Here is a 25,238-nt window from a genome sequence, read left to right as displayed (position 1 = left end):
AAGTAACCCCCCCGCGCTGCCCCGGCTCCCGGCCGAGCCAATGCAGCGCCCGGCGGCGCTGACCTCCGGCCCGCGCTGGCGTCAATGCAGATCAGCGGCCGCGGCCAATGCCGCGCCAGCCCCGCCCGAGCCCGCGGCCCCGCACCGCCGCTCACACCCGCACCGCAGCGGGGGCCCGCAGCCGCTCAGGGCTCGGGGTAACCCCGGGACGCCGCCTCGGGGAGCTAGCAAGCGGCTGCCCCGTGAGACACCGGGTGCCCTTCTTCAGCAGCCGGACAACGGACTCGGTTGTTGCTTCCCATCGTTTTCCTTTTCGACTGTGCCCGTGCCAATTTCTTTGAAAATATTTTTGAAAGCAAAGGCTGTGAAAAGGGAAGATGGTGCTATGGGTGGAGCCAGGCCCCGGGGCTTGGGAAATCAACTGCAGGCAGACTTTTCCTGGAATATGTATGTAAAATAAACCTTTTCTGTTTCCATTTCGTATGGAAGTAACCATGCTTCCTTATCCTATAGATGTGGTGGGAGACTAGATGTCTGTAGGTACTTTAAGGGAGAACATACTGTATTTAAAGCCCTTTAAACACCATGCCCAGGGCAAGACAAGTTACCGCCGTAGACAATTTGTGTTCCAGAAGTACCAGCTCAAGTGCAACCCAGGTTCAACAACAGACATACGACTCCGTACTCTACCACAGACCACACACAACCCGACAGGATCTTCACGTGCCCTTCACTTTTTTCTCTATGTCATTTGTAGCTTCTGCTACCTTTATTCTCAATGACTCACAGAGGTGCTTCTCCAAGGTCCTGCCTGTTTTCCCTAGCTGAGGAACAGCAGTTTAAGGAAGGCCCAACCAAACTTTAGATTTAGGAGCATGGTGAAAACCAAATATCAGAGACATGACTTTTATCAATAAGCTCCAGCATCTGAAGAGGGGAAAATGATGTGTTACAGCAGGAAACTGTTTAAATTACTCCAGTTTTGTACCATGAACTCTTATGTGCTCCCCTGGCAGAATCAGTGTGTTTCAGAAGAATCCAATTCAGCAGGAGCACGTCTGTGAATTCAGGACAGCCAGACTTTAAAACAGTACCTTAACTACATGACAAATGCCATCAGGTCATCATTAAAAGCAAAATATGCAGATAAGTGATGACTATGGACAACAAGAATGGCAAGAAGCAGCTCTTCATTCATATGTGTAACAGCATCACTTGATCCAGATGAGAGCACCTTGTAAAGTTGAGAGATGCAAAGCCAAAAGTCAGTGTTTTTGAGAAATGTGGTTTTTCAGGATAACCACAGTACTTGCAATGCAGAAATGCTTTTATTTACTTCTCATAATTGCTAGCATTAAAGGCTGGAAAATCAAGTCTTTCCTTCCTCAATGCACTGCTACTGTGCAGTTTGGAGTATAAGCAATAGTCACATAAACTTCATCCACCCCATTAATTTAGCTGAGCTATACAGCCTGCTAGAACCAGAAAAAGAAGTCGGCTTCCTGTACCCTCTCATCACTTTGGACACCCACTTAATATAAGCATTTAACAATAAATGAAGGGAAAGGCTTAACATGCCCATTTGAAACAGCGGGCACTGTTTGGACATGGATCTTGTCCTCACTCTTTCCTTTATATTAAACATTATTTACTAGATCCCATTAATAAGAACACACTTAAGTGCAGCTAGAAAAAGACTGTGAAGGAAGAGAATGCTACAATTCCTGCTTGTGCTGTTAAGCATAAATGTGGGCTCCCTTCCTCTGCCCTAATGGATCTGTCAGCAAAACTGCTATTGCACTTTATTTCTGGTGGCACTGCAGGAGTCAGAGACAGCAAAACTTCATTTTCAGAGCTGCACATTCAGTTTGCAGTGCTGACACCTAGAGTTAAGCTTTCTACTTTGTTAAATAGATGAGCCTGGTGTGCAGGTACATAGAGATGAAATGTACAGTTCATGGTGTCATTTCAAAAAAAATTGTCAATATTGGAAAAATCTCTGCTTTCCACTGTGAAGGCAAACAAATTCCCACTCAACTAATACAAAATTTATGCAAATGAAAGGCAAATACTGGGGGCAGGGGGAATGCTTTGTTTGATAACAGCATGACAAAACAAGAAAATGTACATCAGATACGATGTGCACAACCACTTTGCTCTTTTTTAAAGTTTTTCCATGACTGTTCATTGGTAGGTTATTACTTATTATTTCTACAGCCTAACTTCATGAAAACAAAACAAAACAAGTCTCCATTTGCAAGGTTTTCAGATGAGAACTCTCACTGCCTTGACTGGATGAGATGAGCCTGAATAAACCCTTAGCAGTTTAATAAAAGCCATTGAGAAATCACTGAAGTTGTTGTCACACTGATAAAAATTCAACTAAAGACAAAAATTGCTCTTTGAACAAGACACTAGCACTGGAATTGTCTTGTTTCTCTACAATTTGGAAAACACTGGTTCTGGGTTTTATTGCCAATAGAAAAATACAGTTGAAAGTATAGATTTACCCAGAGCCTGGAATCAGAGACAAGAGGTGAAAACATCAAAATCATTGCCAGTGGTAGTAATTTGTCGCTATACTGTATGAGGTGTGTGGATAAAGGGCCTTGTTCATGCTTATTGCTGAAGTGCAGCTCAGGAAATGGTGAGCCCAATTATTATTATTATAAAAAAAATTGAAATCATGCAAAATAGCAGAGGAAGACCAGGAGTGTAGACACTGGCAGATTAAGGCTGTGGGGGAAGTGCAAGGTCAGTACAGAGTCAGGAAGGGAAAGGTCAGAAGAGAACTAGCTCTAGGAGACAACCGGGGGAAAGAGAAAGGTTATTTATGGAGAATAAGGCTGAATTTCGTTCAGGACTGCAGAATAAGAAAGAATCCTAGGAAAGAGCTTGGAATGACTGTTATCAGTTTGATCTGCAGACAGGTGGGTGCTGGGGAAGATCAAAGTGTCTAGAGGACAAATACATAAGTGTCAAAAATTTAAAAGGATTGAAAATACACTATTCAGCCACATCCTCATCCTTCTCACAGAGAAATTACAGTGGACCCTTCATGTTTTTGACAAAAGACTGAACAACAGTGTCTCCCAGGTATCCTCCACTATTCCCCATATCTGCTATCTCCCCCCAAATTTCCATAGGCAAAACCACTTCCCTTGATGTATCAGCAGTATCCATCCATTTCACACTTATCAATTTCCACTGCACATTGTAAGAGTTTGTGCATGAGCACTGGGGCAGTTCACTCCTGTCCAGTTACACAAAAATGCAATACGAAAGCCCAGAGCAAAAGTTTGTTGCCAAAATCCAGTTCTGATAGTACTTCAGTACCTGAGACACTGGCAGGCAGAGTTATGCAGAAGAAATGATGGACTGACATCTGCATGAACAACAAATATCAGCATCCTTTGAAAAAATGTTTGTCCGACGAAGGCAGAGCGAGCATGACTGCAGTCCTGTGAGCACAGGCAGCAGTCTTGGTACAAGATTACTCTGTGTGGTTTTAATTGCTTCTCCCCTCAAGTCAGCTGTATGTTCCAATTGTGTCTTTTGGCCTTCTGAAAAGTTAGGCAATCCTGCTGGTCTCTAGGCCAGTGAAGGAGGCAGTGGGGAGAAGGAGGAGGAGGAACTGTGGAAAATGTGCCAGCATGCAAACAGCTGAATGGACTCTACAACACTAACTACTGACACGTGCAAGCTGTGACAGAGTATGTCTCTCCATCCCAAGATATTCTAGAGGAGGAAACAAGGACCATATGCTGCCTTAGCCACGAGTATCAGCATTACACCCCATGAGGGTACATCTGCTTGTTTGTGTATGAGCATCAGGTATCTTGGAACAGGGCGTTTTCAGGTGACTCAAGAGTAAAATTTGTCCTGAGACAGCTCATCCCCAGCTCCTGGAATGTACAGAAGTACAATGAGTTTGTTTTCTGCACCACTTTCCTGATGTCCTGAAAAACCCCAAAGCAGCTGAGAGCAGGGCCGCCCTGATGTCCTGGCAGGCTGTCCGGCTGCTGCTGTTGTGTAACTGCAATTGCAGAACACAGACAGTTGTCTGTACCACTTGGAAATCAGAGCCTTCAAGGCAGTCTAAGTCAGCAACTTTTTCAACTCTAGCACTAAAGACATTCAAGTCTAAAGCTCAGATTCTTCATGTACGTACAAGCTTCATCATCATAACTGGTGTCAGAACAGCTTTTTCAGCTGTAGTTTACACATCACACTCAGCACTGCTCACTGATCAGCAGGACAGACACACTATTTCCAGGAGAAAAATGTACCCCCTTCTCCACTGTGCCTTCTTTCCACTTTGACTACCTTCTTTGCTGTCCAACTGTCCAATGTTTCTCAAGTTTCCCTCAGCATTATCATCTCTACTTCGTTTTTGGTAGGCTCTCCCCACATTGCCCAGGAGCAGCACCTGCTTCCACAGCAGATGCAGAGAGAAGGTGAGCAGATCTCTGCCACCCAACTTTAATGGCTGGGCATGGGCCTTCAGATGCTGCTGCTCTCCCTCCCAGTCCTCTCTTCCCCAGCATCTCATGCTCTCCCCCTAAACCATGTCTTTCCAATGCCTGAGCCTGGGAGCCCTACACAGCCCAGGGAGTGCAGCACTGACGGGATGCAGGAGGCTGCACTGTATCACCCAGCTGCTCCAGCTCTGCCGACCGCAGAGCCCAGCAGGAAGGAGGAGCAGCAGGAGGGGGACCTGCTGCCAAAGCAGCCTCCAACAGCTCCAGCTGCCTGGCCTCGCCTTGCGTTGACCAAAAATTTGTGGGGAAGGGAGGAACAAAGCACTGTTGTCCCCACCCACTCCCCTATAATTATCCTGTGCTTCACAAGCAGTATTATCTGTCTGGATACACGGTGCCATGCAGCCAGCTGTGACCATAGAGAATTAGCTGTTCCCCTCTTGGAGAATTTTCCATTCTCTCTTCCTAAGTATTTTTAAGCCAACTTACATTTGTTTAGCATGCAACCCTTTCAGTTTGTGATTTACTAAACCAAGGATGACAATTGGTCCTTTTACGTGGAGTGGTATACCCAATTCTCACACCCTACAAGTGCCTGAGGTCCCTCTGCTTCCTGAGAGTATTGGATCCTTTTTTTAGCTAGCCAGCCTCAGCCCAAAAGTGACCACAGCCTCAGGACCCTTCAGACTCCTGAAGTGGTTCCCAATGCCACAACCCCATTGTGGCCTGCCTGGATCCAATCAGAGAAAACAAAAGAAAATCAGTAAAAGAAACAAACAACTTGTCTCCTCCATCAGTAGATCAGTTTTCTTTGGTCATCAAAGCTAGAAGGACAAGCTCTTAGTCCTTATTGTCTACCCCAGCAACTAAAAGATCAGTTCAGGCTAATGAGGGAAGACTCACTCAAGACAGGCTCTCAAATCCACAGACTCCTTGCCCCTAAGTCTCTCCCAGGACCCCACTGCCTCCTGCCCAGCAGACACTTTCTTGTTTGCTCCTGGTTAACCAGCTGCTAGTGGCCAGCAGCCTGCCTTCCTGGGCCAGCATCCTTAACCCTTCCCAAAGGCAGACAGAGTAAGAATGGTAAAGAGAACAATAAAATATGGGTCTAGAGACTTATCCTTGCTGTATGGCAGCAGCAGAAGCTGAAAAACTCCCTAAAATTACTCTTTAAGACTAGACTGTACACCTGCAAAACAGATGGCTTTCATGGTTGCTGAAGTTATTATTTAAGGAACAGATTCATCATCCATGGTCATACTGAGCAATGATTTATTATATATTCACAATAGCAAAAAATCCCATGTCCTGGCTGTGAGATTTATGTTCCTAGATCACCAAAACATCTGAAGAATTTATCCTACAAGCTTGTCTGAATATAAGACAGGGAACTGGACCTCATCTGAATACTTAACAACTCCTTGCTGTGTTCTCAAGTACATTTCCTTTCTTTGGGTCATAACAATACCTTTAAATACACTCAGTCATATCCGACTGTGTACAGTCATTCCCCGATGCTAAGCCTTTCTGTGGAGAAGGCAGTGTCCTTACCTATGCAAGAAGCTGAACCCTTAATTAGCAGAGAGGATCATACCCTACTGCCAACAGGTAACCCAGAGATGGCTGTGCATTTGAATACCTCCCTTTTCCTAGGAATGTTTCACATCCAGTTGTTTCATTGCAATCAGGCTCTGATTGTCCAGCAATGACAGAGCATTTTTCCAATACTATTCTTTCCAACTCTTTTTCCAACTGTGTTCTTATTTCTGCAAGATCCCACCAGGGAAGTCACAGTCCTTGACCCTTGCCTACATGCAGTTCTGCATGCAGACAGTTGTGAGGAGGAATGTACAAGAATGTCTGTGGTGCCATGGCACAGCACCCAGAGATTGTGGTTCTTGTAAACTCCATTTTATAGCTGTCTGCACATCCAGCTGAGCAGCAGCAACAGCAACACCACAAGAATTGCAAGAGGAGATGACAACTTGGGGGAGAGATAAGGAGAAACCACACTGAGGGCAGGTGGAGAAACCAAGCCATGTAAGTTTTCTGGGGATAGCTATTTAAAAAAGAGAGAAATAGACTCAGGATGCATCGGGGAGATAAATCTTCCGAGTTTTTGAAAAGGGGAAGGCAGCGCTTGCAGGCTCACTCACCACAGCCCTAACAAACATAAATCTTATTCAAATGGGCACCATCCTTCCCAACACATTCACCAGGGCTGGTTGTAGCACAGCTATCATGGAAGGATCTGTTATATTAAGCAGAACAGCACTTGGCAGTTTGTGTGAATTATGGTTACAGCCAGCACAGCTGGGTGCTGCAGGGGTTGACAGTCTCTATAACACAAGAACAATAGCAAGCACTGAAAAAAAAAGAATAAAAATCTCCAAAATGTTTTGGGAAGAGAGTTAAAAAATAGTTTGAAAACATGTCCTTTAAATTCGTGAGAGACTTCCAAACAGATGGGGCAGGGAAGGATCTGATGAACTGAGGGGGCTGATCTCATGGTTTGTATCTGCCTTGGCAAGATCTCCTGGGTCTGCACTTACTGTGCCCAAGTGGGTGGCTTCCTAGTGCTCCATCAAGAGGCTTTTTAATCCCCACTCACTTGAAATAAGCTGTGGTGCCATCTCTGTCTCCCTGAAATCTCTCTAGGCACAGTTCCCCACTTCCTATCCCTTCACATAAAGGCCTCTCTCCCTGGTAGCCACAGGTAACCAGGAGCAACCCTTATCTCTCACATGGCCCAAGTGCCAAACACACCTTTCCCCACAACCCTAATCTGGTTTACACTTCTGCTTTTGGGGAGTTTCAGAGCAAACTGTTCCACGCGTTACCTTTACAATGAATTAATGTAACCAAGTCAAAACAATCACTCTTAAATTCACTACCACAACAAGTATACCAATCTGGACAAAGCAATTGAAGATTTATTCATCTCCCTGCACTCTTGGAAGTTCATTAGGCAAGTGTCAGAGTAGTTTGAGAAGGTCAGGATCCTACCATGCACGTGACATCTCTTCAGGCCCCATACAGACTGATCCCTCTTGCTCAGTGATATAAACAACTAAAAATCACATCTTCCTTTTGACAGTCTTGGGCACCAAAAGAAATAACCACTTTTTTTAAAAAAACCCTAGTCTTTAGGACTTCAAAAATCAGATCTAAATTGATTATACTTTTGAAAGGAAACCAAGTTAGTAACTCTGCATTTCACAGATCCCACCTTTATCCCAGTGTAGCATTTTGAGTTAGGTCTTTCTATTTACAAGGCGCTGGCAGCTTGAGCCCCCAGAAGCTCTGGGGACAAAATATATCAACCTTGCTCTCCTTTCCAACTGGATTTTCTGAATCTGCAGTGCCTGCTCCCATGCAATGAACTTAACAGACAAAGCATGGAAGCAGAGACCAAGACTGTGAAAATTATATGAGTAGGAGAAAGTAAATTAAGCAGGACTTTTCTCCACAGAGACTGAAGCAGGAATAAAATGTCTTTGCAGTGCTTTAGATTTCATACAAAACCTAAATACCCAGACCAGCTTCCTGTCAGAGTATAAACTGCATGTATTTTGGCCATTTTCTCATCAGTTTAAAGCCAGCATCGTATTTGTTACAATGACAGTGTATTTACTGATGAAAGCACTCTGAAAGACATTTTGGGAAGAGAAACAGAATTTTATCAGATAAATTCACATTGCACAAAGTTTTTTCCAATACATTTGTGCCCCCTGCATTACTGGAATAAATCTGAGGTAGCTCCCACGTTACAATATTCTTAAAAAAAATAAAGGCAGGAATTATCCAGCTCTTCCTCCACTTGAGGAGAATGTGAACTTCTGATAAAAAGTTTACTTTAGTTGCTCTGCCAAGTGCTAGGCCCAGAACTTGGGAGGATTAATAACAGGAATGGGCTGGAGACACGTGATTGAGTTAGCCTTGTTTGCAGTTCGGCTCCTTAGCAAGGTACAGCCTGACCTTAGGTGACTGTGGCTAAAAGGAACAATTATGGAGCTCAGCAGTGGAAAAAAAGGTAAAACAAAAACAGACAGACTGGAGCCATATAACTGAAAGAATTTAAAGTGTTCAGCTAAATTAGGCACATTAGATTAGAATACATTACATCCAAGCTTTGTTAACTGCTTCAGTGAGAAAAGAACTTCAGAGAAGATTATAGAAACCATGGATTTCTTCTAGAACAGATGCTGTACTGCTTCCTTTTGTCTCTCAGCAACAAATAAAAGTGAACTTTCTTTTATCTAAAGTTACATGGCCCTATCACTGACATACTGGAACACATCATAAATACTAGTTGATTTATGATTCTAATTCCTTAGAGATGAGAAAATATTGAGTGATTTGCTCTAAGTGACCTGGGAAGTATTTGTCATTGCCCAGAAGCAAGGCTGTAATCTGACCTCTTTCATCAAACTCTCCACCTTTTGAAGCTTCAGTGGTTTCTGGGAAATCATATATTTAAGAGTTAGTATAGTCAAGTAAAATTCCATATTTTTCAAGTGCAACATAACCTATGATTCTGCAGCAACACTTTGCCTCTCCTAGCACATCTTGATCTGCACCAGTGAAAAAGCTTGAGCTGTCTAATGATCATCTAAAAGGTTTTAAACAAAACAGCTTTCTGATAAGAGTGCATTTCTCTGAAGGTCAGTTTATCAGGAAAATGCTAGTAACAGTCAAGTGAGATGACATTTAGTGTAGCAGGTTTGCTCCTAGAAAGGAATGTCTCCCATCTTTTTTACTAATGGGGAGCCACTGCAGAAAAAGGAGTTGGTGTCTGAGGAGACACATGCAGTGGGTTTATTCAGTATCTGACTTGTATTGGGGGAATAACGTGACACTTGAGGAAGCTCAGAAACCCGCAAAGAGCCTTAACACAGCTGTACAAGGAAACAATTCTCATCTCCATCTATTTACTTAACTCAGCCTGTTTAAAAGACTTCCTAACTCTTGTTTGAGCATGGAACTGTTGGCATTTTTTGTGTATCAGTTCAATTCTTGTTCAAGGGAACCTTGGAGAGCAGCACACCTGGGGGGATGGAGAGCAGGCCCAGAGGTGTGCTGATGTGCTCTGCAGCCAAATCACCTGGAGTGCCTGATCTCTGGCACCCAGGAAAGGAGCTCTTGGATCAGGAGCAACTCCACTGAAGCCAGTGGAGATGATTTTGAATCTCTGTGTGATGTCTTTCAAATGCTGTTTGTGGGCACAGAAAAACACCAGAGACATGGCTTTGGGATATAGTCATCAAACGCAGGCATCCTGGGACACTCACAGATGCCCACAGCAAGCCACAGAACATAGGCCTGCTGCCTGCTGATCTGCTTTGGAGAAAATTGCTAGGATTGAGGGAATTTATTTTGTTCTGTACTTCAAGGGCCTCCCGTGGCCAGGCAGGCGGGCCGGATGCAGCTGGAGTACTCCCTCCCTTTCCTGGTGCAGAGGGGAGTCAGGGAGGCTGAGCACGGCTGTCCAGAGACCTGGGCTGGGTCTCTGCACTGCCTGGGAGATGGCATCAGCAGGGGAAAATCCCCAACCCTGCCACAGCCCAGCCAGCCAGCCAGGAAACTGGTGGGTGGCACCCATAGACCCTAGTTCTTCCCACGTGAAGCAGCTATTTAGTTCTCTTTTGAAGTGTGTTTCATGAGTATTGAGTTGTGTGAGTTTAAAATTGGGCTTAGCTAGCCAGGGTGGATGGACCCTGACAAAGAGCTTTCAAGCCTCCTCAGAAAAGACAGCTGATATTTTAGGGAACAGGTTAGGACATGACAATAGCTCCTTGCACTGGTACAGCTGGTTACTGACTGTACTTCTCAACAAAGATTCATACAATAGATTCATGTAGCCATAAAATCGAATAGATTTATAAGAAGGTTCAGTGTTACCTATGAAGACAAGACAATTAATGTATTAGCTGAGGCTGGGATTTCACTGGTGTAGGGCTCCCTCCTCACATAACCAGCTGTGATGGAGGTCAACTCATCCTCTTGGATATCCATCCTGTCTCAGGCAGACAAGAAAGTACTGTGACCTGATCCAGCCCATCAAACACTGATCCAAACAGGAGATACAAGGCAAAGGGCTTCTATATAAGGCAAAAAAAAGGGAGCTGATGGAGTTCAGAAAAAACAGCAGGATCAAAAGGAGTATTTTGTAGCACAGTTCAACTCGTCAACACAGCCTGCATAGTGCCATCTTTGGCACATTACCCCACAGTATAAGAACAAAGCTAGATCCAAAAAGACAATTAAATGGAAACCACACTATCTGGACAGGACATCTCTTCTGCAGGGCACTAATGATTAACCTTTGGAAACCACAATAATTTATCATCAAAGTAAAAAGCAGAGTGAAACCCCAAATATCATTGACATGAACCAGAAGTAGCCTCTGGGAGATGTGCTGCCTACAGGAGAGCATTCAAACACGTACAGGACATAGTCAGGGTCTGGACATATAGTTATGTTTTGAAACCAAATAATGCTGGACCTTAAACAAAAAGGAAAATCCCATGAGATAAAGGTTGAACACTCCCTGGAGTACACCCCGAGACAGCTCTCAACATACAATGAAAGAATCACCACAGTCCAGGTTTAGGGAGTCCCTCAGTAAATGGGAACAAGCAAGGTTAGGTGACAGGATAGTGTCTGAGCTTGGGATCTCTTTGCAGAAAGCATTTGAGCTCTCTTTTACTGTAAATAACGTGATCTGGTCTGACCCGGGGCTGATTGCAGAGCTCTGTCTTGTTAGCTCACCTCTGGCTGTAACAGGTACTCGTCACTTGCATGGAAAGGAAAACAGAAGTTAATGGGCTGATTCATTCAATCTGTGTTTAAAAATCCCTCTCTGCCCATGACTCCTAAGTAAACTAAACTGATTCCCCTGCATGTCTGACTTTGAGCATGTACACAATGCTCCCTGTTCACAAGGTTATCTTTGGTGCAAAGCCACTGTGCACGGGCTGCTAACTCTACCTACATCCATTATAGGAACCCCTCGTATAATATGCACCTAGCTTCAGCGTGCAAGACATTTGGTTCCCAAAAATACGATAGGATGGCTAGAGTAACCACTAACCAGACATGCTGGAATGCCTGAAAGTGTCCAAGATTAGTCATTTGGCAGCAATCTTGAGGAAGCGTAGCTTTACATATCCCTCTCTGGACAGAAGGGTTTAGTGTTCAGGGCCTTCTGGCAGGTCTGAACCTGACTCCTTCCCTTGCCGAACGCAGCACAGCTTGGATCAGCTGTGGCTGTGACAGCTAGAGCTGGGATGCAACTGCCACAAAAATTTGGATCACTCACTTTGTCAAATCTATCTCCAGCATATTCTTTACTTCACCAAAAGAAAGAAACCCAAACCGAAACAAACCCTTTCCTGTGCTTGGCCTTGGTATTTATTTTTTCTGGATAATTTCAGCTTCTGTGTTTGTCAACTGAAAGGAAAACACATGTGTCACACATGCATGGGTCAGAAATCTGGGGGGTGCTCGTATATTATACAAGAGATCAAGGACTGGAGAAACTTCATTCTAATCTGAGGGCAACAAGACAAGGTTACTGAAGAGCAGTGTGCTTACTCATCAGCTGTAGAGATCAAGGCAAGATTGCATTTAGGCACCACAGCACTGGCAGGACTGAGGTGTGGATGGTTTTTTGGTCACTGGAGTTTGATGCGGGACTTGCACGGACGATCTTGTCAGGAGGGCTGGCACCGGCACCTCAGTGCACTTTTAACAAGGCATCCAGTCCCCTCTACGTAAGGTGACCTGCTCCTAGGCCACATCCACGCCAGGAATCATGCACAGCATGGAGCCTGTGCCTTTGCCCAGCTGGCACAGCCGAAGTGGCAGCCGGGCACTGCACCAGTGGCTCAGGAAGCCTCCCAAGGAGCGAGGCCAGAGCAGCCTGTCCTGGCTCACAGGCTCAGCATGCCTGACCCTCAGATGGAGCACTCTGCTTGAGCTTAGTGCTGAGCTGAGGCAGAATGAGTCCCACTGGTCCAGAGCTAGAATGCTCATCATGAGACCACGAGCCTGGGCATCACACCGTTGTGTGGGGCTGCCATGGTATTTCTGCTCAGAGCTGCAGCAAATGAACCAGTTAAAGCACGCAGAACCCAGCAGCTCTCGTGCCTTTCAAGTACTGAGCTGCAGAACTGGCGCCAAGTACTCCTGCGCTCAGGACTGCACAGATGATATTGCTCCTTCAATGTATGACATTCACGTGGCATTCCAACGGTGAAAGAAACCAGCACAACCCAATGGATGAATGGAAAAACAAATTGCTTCAAGTTGATTTAAAGGAGATATTTAGTCATGCATGGGAAGGAAAAGAGAGAATAAGTGACCAAAATAGAATGAAGCAATTGGAAACAGCTGATGTTTGATGAAAAGAAAGACATTTTCTGGGGTGAGAAATTTAAAAGCCTTGAGTATTTTGAAAGGGCAAATGATGCATGACTTTTTTAATCCTTTGAATGGTGCCAGGTTATCCAGAATCCGCTCCAGAAAGGTTTCCGGAGCAGTTTATTCTAGAACTAAGCCAAAACCTTCAGCCAACTCTGGAAAATCTTATTTAGAGTCAGACTAACATATTGTGAGCTCATGTCACTGTTGGAAAACTGCTCCAGCTGAAAGCATGAGGGAATAGTTTTGCTAAGGAACCCTGGAGTTTTAGCCATTTGGTTTCTGGGGGTTTTTTTTATTTGCAATAAGAAAAGGCAGGAAAGGAAATTAAAATCCTTGGTAAAAGAAAGAAAAAATTATAGAAGGGCTGAGTTACATTTTCTGAGATTCCTTACTGTCTTTCCATTTCACAAAGAGTGGACAAGCTTCATGCTGTACTGGAAGTGAGGGGTTTCCTTTCCATGAGGTTCACATTAGGGCAGTTCTCATACAGAGGTGAAAGACAGTTCCACAGTCCTGGCCCACAGCACTTTGTGACTCCAAATGGGACAAATCCAATTGTATTGCTCCAGCCAGTGTCCAAATCACACTAATTACTATTAAACATCTCTGCCAAAACAGCAGCTCAGACCGTGCACTCACTCCCAGCTTGTAGGAATTCAGATGTCAAAGCCCACGGGGCACATGGGTGACACTGTCATGGGCAACCTTTTTTTAGGCTTTGTGTAAGCTTTTGGGCACATCCCAGTCTGAGGCATCCTAGTCATTCATGTTTCTGGGTCCTCAGCTGCTCTTTATTTGCTACAAATGTTTCGGAATTTTTTTTTCGGTTTTGGGTTGTTTTTTATTTTAACTTGGCAAAAAAAGTTAGTGGATAAATGACAGACACTACCTTGTCCCTTTAGTAAATCGTTGGCAGACATAAGTCTGCATTTTGAGATCACAGGAACATCGTTCAGTGGTGGACTAGTTGGGTTTATGGCTGGACTTGATGATCTTAAAGGTCTTTTCCAATCTAAATGACTCTATGATTCTATGTGTGGACACAGGTAGGAAGCCAACCAGACAGTATATCACTACCTTTTATAATAAATGCTAATGTTTTGCTCCCATGAGTGTCCACATCTTTTTAAGTCACAAGTGTGCTGTAATAAGCAGATATAAAGTCAAACACTTGTGGTTATATAAAGCTATGCAGAAGAAGAAAAGAGAAGCTACATGGAATCCATGACATCTGGAAAACACTTTCTGCATGGAGTCTGAAGACAGCATACATTGCCAGCCTAGCACAGAGGACATCGATTTCCCAAGTAGAAGCCTAAGAAAATAAAAATCAGTAAATGCAAAGTTGATCCCAAAATACAACTGGGGAGGGAACTGAGATCTGTTTAGAAATTCAAGCCAAAATTGGGAAATTACTATGGACACAGATAAAAATTTGAAACAGAAATGTATAGCATATTCAAATATGCTTTGAGCAGAGTGGTTGAACTAGATGATCTCCAGTGTTCAACCTCAACTATTCTATGGTTCTGTGAAATGTTTTGCTTTGGTATTTTCTAAATGAAATGGTTTGGGTTTGATTTTTCTTCTCCAAAATGAAACAGGACAAACATAAACAGCATATAAAGCAACTGCAGGCATTCTGTTTGGGACTGAATAAAAACAATTTGCAACATTTAAGAATTTTCATCCTAAGCCTCCTCAATTTTCTCCAAAGGGACCTCTGCTTTTAGTTTCATTAGATCTATGTTTATATTTCATAGCTGAGGGGGAAGGGTCAGAGAGCAAACAAAAAAACTCACCATTGATCTGGCTCTGCTCCTAGCCCCTCTTTTCTTACTCACAGATAAACCCTTTCAGATGTACCCCAGTTCCTTCAGGGCTGAAGGTGCAGAGCAGGCATCTCTGCAGCCAACAATAACAAACACTAACACCAACTTTGCATGTTTCCATGGCCATGGTGCCCCAGAGATCTCCTCTTTCATCCACACACTCCTCCCCTCCAAAGCCACCTCATCACCATCTCTCTGAGGCTGGGGAAGGAGGGACAGGTCAGCTACACCTGCTTACCAATAAATATTGTTACCAGGGGGAAGAAGAAGAGGGGAAGAAAATAAAAGGTATTTCTGCTTTTTCATTCTTTCCCCACCTTTCTCATTTGCTTGGGTCTCATTACCCATCCCATGTGGTTACTGGTGGAAGAGAAACTCTGTCATTAAAGTGGAGAGAAGTAGCACAGGGAGCACTGTTGCACAACCAGCAGCCACCAGGATCACGCTGGTGTCCCCAGGGCAGCACGGGCAAAACTGAGCAATATTTTCCGATAAACACTAAAACCACTTGCAGTTAAGCCTTGTGCTTTGTCTGGCATGGGAGTACATGACACTGGTAAATCAACCACACCAGAGAGTGACTCCAGTCCATTTGGGGTCAATGACAGCTTCAGCCAACCACATGCTCATGGCCATCACTGCAAAAGGTGCTGCAGAGGCTGGATGGGACTGACAGGAGATTGGAGGGGCACTCCCAGGAACATCCCTGGGGCAGAGGAAAAAAAAAAATCCCAGGCCTCTACTGCAAGCATGAAGGAGCCTCACTGCTCCTAGGAGGAAGGTTGGGATTGGTACAAATGGGGGAACAGTCGAGGAGTGAGGAACATGCCAGCCTCAGGGAGGGGAGGCAGTGGAGCTCAGCTCATCGTATTAGCACTTGTTTGCTCACGCAGCAACACTTCAGCACAAAGGAAAGCAAATGTCCATTATAATCTCTCATTTCTGAACTAGTCTCCTGCATATTAATTCCTATTGACTGACAAGTGGAACAGCACACATTGATCACCTTGTTAATCAGGTATTCTTGCAGCAATGCATGATGCAGTTTAAATAAGCCAGGTTAAGTTCCTTGTGTACACAAGGAAGCTATTATAAGAAAATGTAATGATGAAACCACTTCTTGCAAGAAGCAAGAAGAGCTTGAGCACCTTATATGCTTTGGAAAATTTCACTTCATTTATATAATTTTTCATGACCTTTTGCTTAGCATGACATGGTTTTGTCCCCCAGCTGTGACCAGCTTGGCTTGAAAGTCAATATTTTGCAAGCCCGACTTGTGAAACCTCCTGAGGCTCTAAGCTTTCAGGGAGCTCAGTATCTTTCTTTTGAGGGGGCATCTCTTTTTATAGAGTGCGTTTTGCTAGTTCAAAATAATGACCATTCTCGAGGCTGTTGCTTAGATGCCAGCAGTTCTTGGCAGACAGGACTGCTGAGGTACTGTGGCCCTGTAACGTGCTCAGAGAAAAAGGTCCTTCCACCCCATGGCACCGAAGGAGGAGACGCCAGCACTGCCACAGAGGAAGAGTACTGGTAACAAACGAGGCTGCCCAGCCCCAGCTGGGTACCCCACTGCACAGCTGACCCTGTTGCCCGACCTCCCAACACAACTGCATTTGCAAAAGCATCTGATTTGCAGAAATAATTCTCCATCTCAGCTCCTGCCAATACCGGCAGACACTACACGCCCTGGGATACTGAGAAATCAGAGCGGTGTCACCAGCCTGTGCTTCCCCTCTCCCACGTTTACGAGGGTGTCTCAGCCTCTTAGGGGCCATAACTGAGTCTTTATGAAGCCCTTGGATGGGCTTTACTGCAAAACAACGCTGAGAATGCACATGCACGATTACGCTGGGACAATAGCCTGAAGTTAACAATCGCTTCCTGTAATTGTCTGAGGCAGCCTGTAGAACTAAGAATCATCTCATGATAAATCCTTGTTGGTCATTTACCATCATTAATCTATACTGCCAGAATGAATTAGGTGCAGAGGAGCATATTAATTACAATGCAGATGACACTCCAACTTTAATTATCACGACTTCGAAGTGCACAGTGCCAGTTAACCAAGCTCAGTACCACGAAGGCTGCTGAAGGAAAGCACTGTTCAGCTGGTGGCACTGACATCCAGCCTGCAGGGTCTGCAGTTACAGTGATGCCATTCTAGCATTAGTTTCCCAAATTGCTCTCTATTTCTATCCACATTAGTCTATGGGAACACTTTTTCCACTGCCTATGACATGCCTTAAATTAGGGGTGACCAGTTTTGTCAATATGTAGCCACTTGGCTTTATTTATAGAACATTTCAGATTAAACAGCAAAAGCTCCCACTGTCTTTTTATGCCTTTTGCATAAAATTTTGCATTTAACAGCAACTTATTCATTTTACTTACCAGCTAGGGATATGTTTCTACAGGCTGTTGTTCCCATTTCAATATTATTTTATACCATTTTCTGGAGGGCTAGGATTATGGAATAAACCTAAACATCTGGACAGTTTGTAAAGCACTGGCAGAGCAGCTAGCAGTGTTATAAAGGCCCCCAAATCCCTTTTGTTATTGTGGGACCAGGGATAGAAACTCTCAAAGCCCATCAGATTCCTGCTGACGCTCTCCATGTGAATTCCAGCAGGCAGGCTGACCACTCGCTCTGGCTGTACCAGCATCAGGCTCCTGAGGAGAACAGATAAAGGTGCTCTCCACATCTCCTGCAGACAGGGCATGAGGAGGTGCCCTCACACAGCACAGATACAGCGTGGCAGGAGGAAGCATCCTGATGCTAAAGCTGGACAGGTGTTGGAGGGGGCTGCTCAGCGAGGCTGGGGATTTCCAGCAGCACAGAATTCAACAAGCCGGGTATCCACTGCAGAGCCCGGGGCTCAGAGCCCCTGGGAGGGCTTCACTCCACTCTACTTCCTGCTGCTTCACACACCGTGTGAAAAACACTCAATTCTTCCTGAAACTGGTGTACAAAATGCAAAAGCCTGAGGAGATCCAAGTAGCCTGTGAAATGTCCTCAAGCAGGGCAAACCAAGGAAACAAGGAGTTACAGAAACAAACCAATAAAGCAAAATTACTGCGGGGAATTTAATCACTCTAGAGACAGGAAATTCAAGGCTATGGTTCCCATGACAACTACTATTTGTCCACAGTGTATGGAACATTAACCTTAACTCCATATGCGGAAACAGAAAAAATCATGGGACATATCAGGTATGAATGCATATTTCATGCAGAGGGTACTCTGTGAGGGCGACTGTGGAAGCAATAATTAAATTTCCTGACTGCAAAGCAAGTAGGTTCATGCACAAGCAGCTCTTCTGAGACACGAGTGAACGTCACCAGACAGAGCTCCCAGCTCACCCCATGGCTTAGGCAGGGAGGATTCAAGGTCTCAGTTTGGTCACAGTATCATCTCCTGCCTTGTAAGCTTCTGGCTGCTGTTCAGACTTTGTTTTGAGAATTGCCGTGTGTTGATTTAGGAAATGTTGTGATGTTTCTTTCAGTTGTTGGGTCAACAAGAATTCTGCGTTTCTTGTATGTTTTCCTTTTGAGCAACTAAATCAACATTCATCCTTCAACAAGGCAGAAGTCCAGTTCCTGCTGGGTGATCAGTTTACTCGAATGCGAGAACCAGATTATTGCTGAGTTAGACAGCAAACAAGTTATCAAAACCTGACAGAGTTTTGTGCTTGTCTTGAGCTGAGTTTTAACCCCTGGATGGATACTGTGGAGTCAAATTACATACAGCAAGAGCCAAAACCAAAGCAGCCAGTTAGACAACAACCCTCTGGATGGAACTGTTGTCCTTAAAGTTTCAATTTTTACATGGTCTTAGACAATTGCTGACTGGTATATCTATTGTTGCTAAAATTTGGAAGACAAGGTTTATGAATATAGAAACAAGCAGCAAAAGTATAGCAGCTGAGAAAACTAATTGCAATTGGGGGGGAGGAGGGCTATTGAAACAATTTTTTTTGAACAATAAAAATTACTTTTATCTTTTGTCACCGCCATAGGACACAGAAGTAGGCAGTCTGCTTGGTTATGACCTATCACTAGTTGACTCTGGAGGTGCCATGTGCTGTCTCCTCCTCAGGCAGCCAAACCCAGGGCCCAGCATCTCTCACATTGAGCTTTGCAGCAGGAGCAGGGCCAGATGTTAATCCAGCCCATCACTCTTAATGAAGTGGTCTAACACATCCACGGCACCAACCAGTGTAGCTCAGGTCTGACCTCTGTCACCACTTCATGGGCAGCTGGAGGATGCCAAAATCCAGCCATGCTCACGGAGGGGCTGGTGGAGTCAGTGCACCCCCCAGGGCAGGCTCAGGCGCTGTGGGGTGGTGGGTGCCTTCCCAGGCTCCCCATCCCTGCTCGGTGCCTCCACACACGGTGGGTTTGGGATGCTCCGTGCTCTCTGCTCGGATGGGGCTCCCTGCAGGGGCAAGGAGGGAGCAGTTTGAAACGCAGCAAAACTCTCCTCCCCAGCAGCAGCAGCATCCTCAGGCAGCACCCTGCCAGAGGGCTTCCATCCAGTAGTTTTGGACATATTTTACCGAGTCAAGGCCACATTTATCTAGCAGCAATTCAAAGTGAGGAGATCTCCCACTGCGGAGAAGATTGGTGTTTCTTTCACCTGCACTTCAAAATAAGAGTGCTCACATGAGCTCCCTGTGCCAGGAAACCATCCCAGGGCTGTCCCAGCCCACAGGCAAAGCCCAGCTGAAGGCACGGCTGGGACAAACAGGCCGAGCACACCCTGCACAGCCTGGTTCACACTTGCAGCCTGGACACGTGGTGAGCACAAAGCAGCAGTGCCTCTCCATGGCTGACCTACTTAGAGGTCAGGCTTGCCCAGGGGCTCTGAAGCGTGTCCCGTGGGCCGCTCACCACTCAGATATGCACTAGTTCACATTCTGCCCACTCCTTGCTGGAGTCCCTGAAAACCTCAGAGTCAGCTCTGAAACAGGAGCTATGGCCCCTCACCAGCAACAGCTCACTGGCTTGAAACTCCCCACAGGGCCATAAAAGCCAGAAAGAAACCATTTTACAGGAAGGGGAAAAGTATGAGGCATCCTTCTTGTAAATACCCACTGAGGGCAACACAAGAGGGATGCCAGGGTCAGCCCAGCTGATCAAGAGCCATGTGGTAACACCAGCATCCTTCATGCAACATCCTGCTCCAGGGAAGGGAAGGACTCCCAACAGCAGTTTTGCCCTTTGCTCTTGGAGGTAAAGGCATGCTCCTGCAGCAGGGTTTTCATCACTATTGCAAACCCCAGACCAGTTTCATGAGGGCTGGGCTAAAATTACCAACCTCATTTCCAGAGAGTGGTCAATAACCTTGGACTCTTCTCACTGTGTCTTAAATATGAGCTATTCCTCATCAGGGAAAATCAGGATTTGATGCTGCACAGAAATGAATAGCTGAACAAGCCAGATCTTGAGAAGTGGCTCTGCATATGTTCTCACAGAAGTCATGGTGGGTTCTGGAATTAATCTGGCCAGAATTCACCAATATATCTAAATGCTAACCTGGTTTGAATACTGCTGAAAAATCCCAGCCTGTGAATGGTTTCCATTTCTGAATCTCTGCCCTGCTGTTAATGGAAAGGCAAAGAAGTGCAGTGATGAGGTAAATGTGTTTATGAATGCCCTACTGTTACCTTTCTACTCTAACAACATACAGGAATTACTTTACCACCCTTATTTATTGCTAATCAAGATCAGCACTGGGGGAGGAGGAGGAATAAATTCTGCCACGAAGTTTGTGCTAAGTCATTTTTTCTTCATCTCATGAAAGCCATAACCCAGGCAGTCTTATTTGAAGCCTGTTAATGGTTAGAAGTATCCCTTTTCTAGGAGTTTGCTTAGAAGGGCTCACATTTTACCCAGCACCTCTTCCACAGAGCAGCAAGAGCAGCCTGAGCTGCAGCAGAGCAGCAAAATCCAAGTGTTCAGCAAGCTCCCCTGAACTCCTGTTTGAAGAGTTTCCTCAAAAGCAGCACCAGCTACTTTGCCAGCTAATCTTTCCAGCCTGCAGCTACAGAGCAAAGCGGAGCTGTGGACCTGTGTCAAAGGTACATTTGTTAACACATTTCCCCTGGAGTGCTAATTAACATTTACATCAAGTACTATGAGAGTGAAAAAGCTTCAACACAAACGCACACTGCAGGGAAATGTGAGGAGTAAATTCTCTCCCCCCTGCCCCCAGACACAGTGTACTGTTTGCCCTTCAGGAGCTGGTGAAAATCCAGTTTGTTTTGTAATCTTCTGTTCTCTAAAATCAGATATTTCTTCAAGTTAATAACTAACCAGCTCCTTTTTCATTTAAAAACCTCTAAGTGCATTTAGAATTGTGTGACAGCAAGGCCCTGCTGGCACTGGTGTGAGCCAGCCCACGTGCAGGTCTCTGCTCAGCCACAGCACAGGCGCTGCCCAGGCTAACCACAGAAAATGACAGTATTTTATGATTTTATAATAAACATAAACAAAAGAACATCAACACACTTCTGCCTAAGATTCAGCCCTCTTAAACTAAACACTAAGATAGGAAACACAAACAGAAATATTTGTAGCTGGATCTTCAATTACCACATTTTGGGATGCTGACAAAGAGCTCTAATGAGTAACACTTGTACCCACAATGAGAGCCAGACAAAGTTATTTGCAAACACAAATTTGCACTTGAAAGATGCGAAGGCAGTTGCTGAACAGCTGAATAATGAGCTATTCTCAATATTATTTCTCAATATTTATTGAGAAAAAATATGCTATCACACTGAAGTAAGATTTTTAAGACTGCAACCAATATAATTAAAATATGGTTGAAAAAATCCTCCAGATTTTTCCCAGGGCAGAGGGGAGTTTTTCCCATTTTTTAAAGGAAAAACTAGAACATATCAGGTTCACAGAAAGAAAATCATATTCTATGAGCCACAAAACAATAACATGTAAATCTTCACCTACTCTGTGAACTTTTAGGCCATGACAGAGTGCATGTTGTTATTCAATATATTCTCTCCAGCCACAGCCATGCATCCTGCCCAGGCTCCTGTGAATTAAAATCTGTGTCTAAAAAAGCACCAATAGGCACACTACTTCCAGAAATCAGCTTCTAACCTTCTGCCTCCACAGAAATCAGGATATGAGATGAACAATATATTCTATGAAAACAGACTTTTTGATTGCAAACTGCTCTAGAGCTCTGTGAACATATTTTGTTATTGTTGCCTAGTTGCCAAATATTTGATGTGAATAATTTGCAGCCTTGATGTTTACAAACAACTCTCATTATTTTGTCCCTTTTTTCTTCCTTCTTTTTTTTTTTTTGTTTGTTTTTTTTGTTTGTTTTTTGTTTTTGGAGTGTTACTTCTGCCTTTTTACTGGATATCCAACTTTGTAAACAAAAAATGAGCACAGCAAATAGCAAATGCAGCAGCAATTTTTTTAGTTTTTGTTAGACACGCTGAAGTGAAGGACCCTAAGCACTGATGAGAACAACAGTCTGGGCTGTGCCAGGGGAGAGGCACCAAGCAATCAATGCTGAGATGTTCCAACAGGACAAGGTGATTGTGTTTCTTCTGCTTGACCAGCTCTTCAGACTTGTTTTCATTAGATACACACGTCTGTATTCACTAAGAATATTTTTTAACAAGTAGCAAGCACTCCTTTATTTTCAGAATTTCCAGTTTCCTAAGTTCTCTGTCTTAGTTTTAAGTAACTCCTATGAAGGGAAGGCAATACTGAGCTAGAATCCAAACTGGCACATTTCTGATGTGACCTCCCAGAGGCTCCTTCTCCAAAGCATAAATGTCTGGACTGAAATCCTGGCCTCAGCACAGGCAACAGAAAAACTTCCACCACTCCCCTCTGAAACTTGTGGAGATAACAAACCCCAGTATTTTTGGGGAAACCAAAATGAAAGTGGAATGTCCAACTTCCAAAATGCTAATCATTTAATTTCAAGTAACAGGATGAGATTAGTATAAACATGCTAACCTGTCCAAATTGGAAATCTTTCAAACGTCAAGCACAGGAAACAACAAGGTTTTTTTTCAGGCAGGATGTCAGAGTTACCCCCGTGGTTATATGTGAGCTGAGGACAATGTTGTTACATGAGATCAGATTACAAACACAAGCAAACAGAACACAATCTCTGAACGTCATTGTTCGGGATTTGACAAGCAGCACAGCTGACCCATTCGGGAGGTTAAATGCTCTGAGTGAGCTCTGGGGCAATAGGAGGAGTTGCTGCTGGACACTGAGTTCCATGCAGTTAAATTGTCAATTTGTTTGCCCAAGTTAATGCTTATCTTCTCCTCTGCTTGCTACAGTTTTACTCAACACATTTGACCTGCAAATCTTAAAGCAGTGGCTTTGCTAAAATTGTATGAAGTTTCTGGATTCTCCAAACACCTAAGAAAACTATTTTGGTAGTTTCCACAACACAGAAACCTATAGTTACTCAGATATTTGAAACTTTCCAGTGAGGTGGATGACAGTCACTTAACCACACACATTACCATTTCATTTCTGTTCCTAATGTTTAGCATAACCTTGCTCTAAGGAATGTCTGAAGTTGTTTACAAAGCTGATGCAGAGGTTGTATTCAGTCTGGTCCAAGGGCAATGGTTTACTGAAGTCACTTGTAAACAGCAGAAAGAGAGAATATGTTCTGTAACTGAGGGAGAAGGGGGAATCAAAGTTCTCACCTTGCACCAAGGACCATTAGAGACAGAGCTGGTTTCCGAAACATCTGCTCCTTCATTTTCTTCCATGTCTGATTAGTTGCAAAACTTTGTTTTCCAATGAAAAACATTAAATCACCCTCCAAGCAAAAGCAAAGCAAACCATGCAGGCTCCAGTATCCCAGTTTGTGGAAGCCCTGCAATAAGTCACACGTCGGTTTTATGGTCACTGGTCTAATCCAAGGTTGCAGATCCTGGTTCTGTGCTGCATTTCACAGAGCCTGGCCTTTCTTTTAAGCTTTAATAGTTCCCCTTGTCAGGCATTTATCTCCTTCAGCCTTTCCTTGTGGATCCAGGTTTTCACATAGCAAATGGCAAATGCTTACAGCTTCCCAGGTGCTGCAGGAGAACTGACACTGAACCTCTGATCATCTCAGGAGAAGCCTGACAACGGAGTGCAATACGTGGCCACACCTCTCTGCTGCCAGAGCTGGCCTAGACCATAAAATCAGAAACAAGGTCACCCAGCAACCAACCATTCAACGTCACTACAGTAATAAAGGCAACTTACATTCAACTTATTGCTTGGGTAGATAAATATTTTTATAAGAAGAAAAAAGCCCAGAGAGGATGGCAGGGTGCTGACTGTTCTGAGCTGAGATACATTAATTCTGATCGATGCAAACCTCTCAGCAGACATGCATGGGCCACATGCAAACCCACCAGGCTCTGTTAGTGAATGCCATCGGGGTCAAACCCCTAAGCACTTTTCCCTAAGGATGCACAGACCCTGTACCCCAGCAGGCTGGATGGGTAATGTCCACAGGGTGTCTTGCAGCAGAGATCACAAGTGCCCATCCAGGTACCCACAAGACTTCCATCTGCCACATGCTCAGCTTAAAAAAGTTCCACTCATTCTCAGAAGTCTACATAAAACAGGGATAAATTTACAAAATAGCCTCCATTCCCTGCTAGAGCCAGTAAAAATCAGGTTATACCATAAGACGGCCTCCAGGGGCTTTCTGAAGCAAATGGATTATTTTTCTCTGGAGCAACCACATACCTAAAGGAGCACACTCAATTTAGGAAGTGACACTTCTCTCCAAACACACTGTACACGATAGAGAAGGGCTACAATAAATACAAATAAAAGCAGGTAACAAAGGATCAACCCTCTTTGTTCTGTTTGCACTGCCTATCAGGCAGTGCCACTGCAGATACCTGCTGCCCTAAAATTTTGAAACCGACTGTGATCTCTGACATCTATTTAAAGACAAACATGGCTTCATTTTCAGCACAGCCCCTTGTCTCAGGAAAGGCCTCTCTTTAAAGAAAAGAGAGGAATCCAGGGTCACTGGCTGCTCTCAGAAATTAAGGCCACTTTTCCCCTCTCTGAAATGCAACTTTTCTTTCTATGCAGCAGGAAACCGCTTTTTTTTTTTTTTTTGGGGGGGGGGGGGGGTAGTGGCAACTGTGCAGAAAGACTAACGTTAATTCTGTTCAAATATAACATATTTTAATCCAATGTTGATATTGGCAGCATCATTAAAAATTAGCCATACAGGAATCTGATTTTTAGACCTCTTTCTGCCACTGAAGCACAAAGTGCATAAGTGATTTGGTTGAGATCACATGCTCAATTATACTCATCATTAGTCTCATAGGATTTCATGAGATATTTCTCAACAGTTTAATTAAAATTGGTCTTTAAGTAGTTTGAGATTACATTTTATCAAAATCGAAAGTGTCTGTCTTGTTGTGTGTTGGGGTTTTAGTTTAGTCTTAGTTTTTTTTCCTGTTAAAGGAAT

At 44.2% G+C, this 25,238-nt stretch overlaps 1 protein-coding gene across 1 annotated transcript in view; it reads right to left on the bottom strand.

The window, feature by feature from the left end:
- Positions 1–23,862, bottom strand: part of PDE8A (phosphodiesterase 8A) — a 154,842-nt gene extending 130,980 nt beyond the window's left edge. The window contains exon 1 of the mRNA XM_042039290.1: positions 23,455–23,862. Within this exon, the coding sequence (XP_041895224.1) occupies positions 23,455–23,520 (66 nt within the window). The 5' untranslated portion in view covers positions 23,521–23,862. The remainder of the gene's footprint in view (positions 1–23,454) is intronic.
- Between the last annotated feature and the right edge of the window lie 1,376 nt (positions 23,863–25,238).

The sequence above is a fragment of the Corvus kubaryi genome, unplaced genomic scaffold (genome assembly GCF_017639235.1).
Source record: "Corvus kubaryi isolate FWS band 111438036 unplaced genomic scaffold, C.kubaryi_AGA036_p1.0 37394, whole genome shotgun sequence".
Taxonomy (NCBI): Eukaryota; Metazoa; Chordata; class Aves; order Passeriformes; family Corvidae; genus Corvus; species Corvus kubaryi.
Note: the sequence above shows the minus strand (reverse complement) of the source record. Positions and strands in the feature narration are given on the sequence as shown.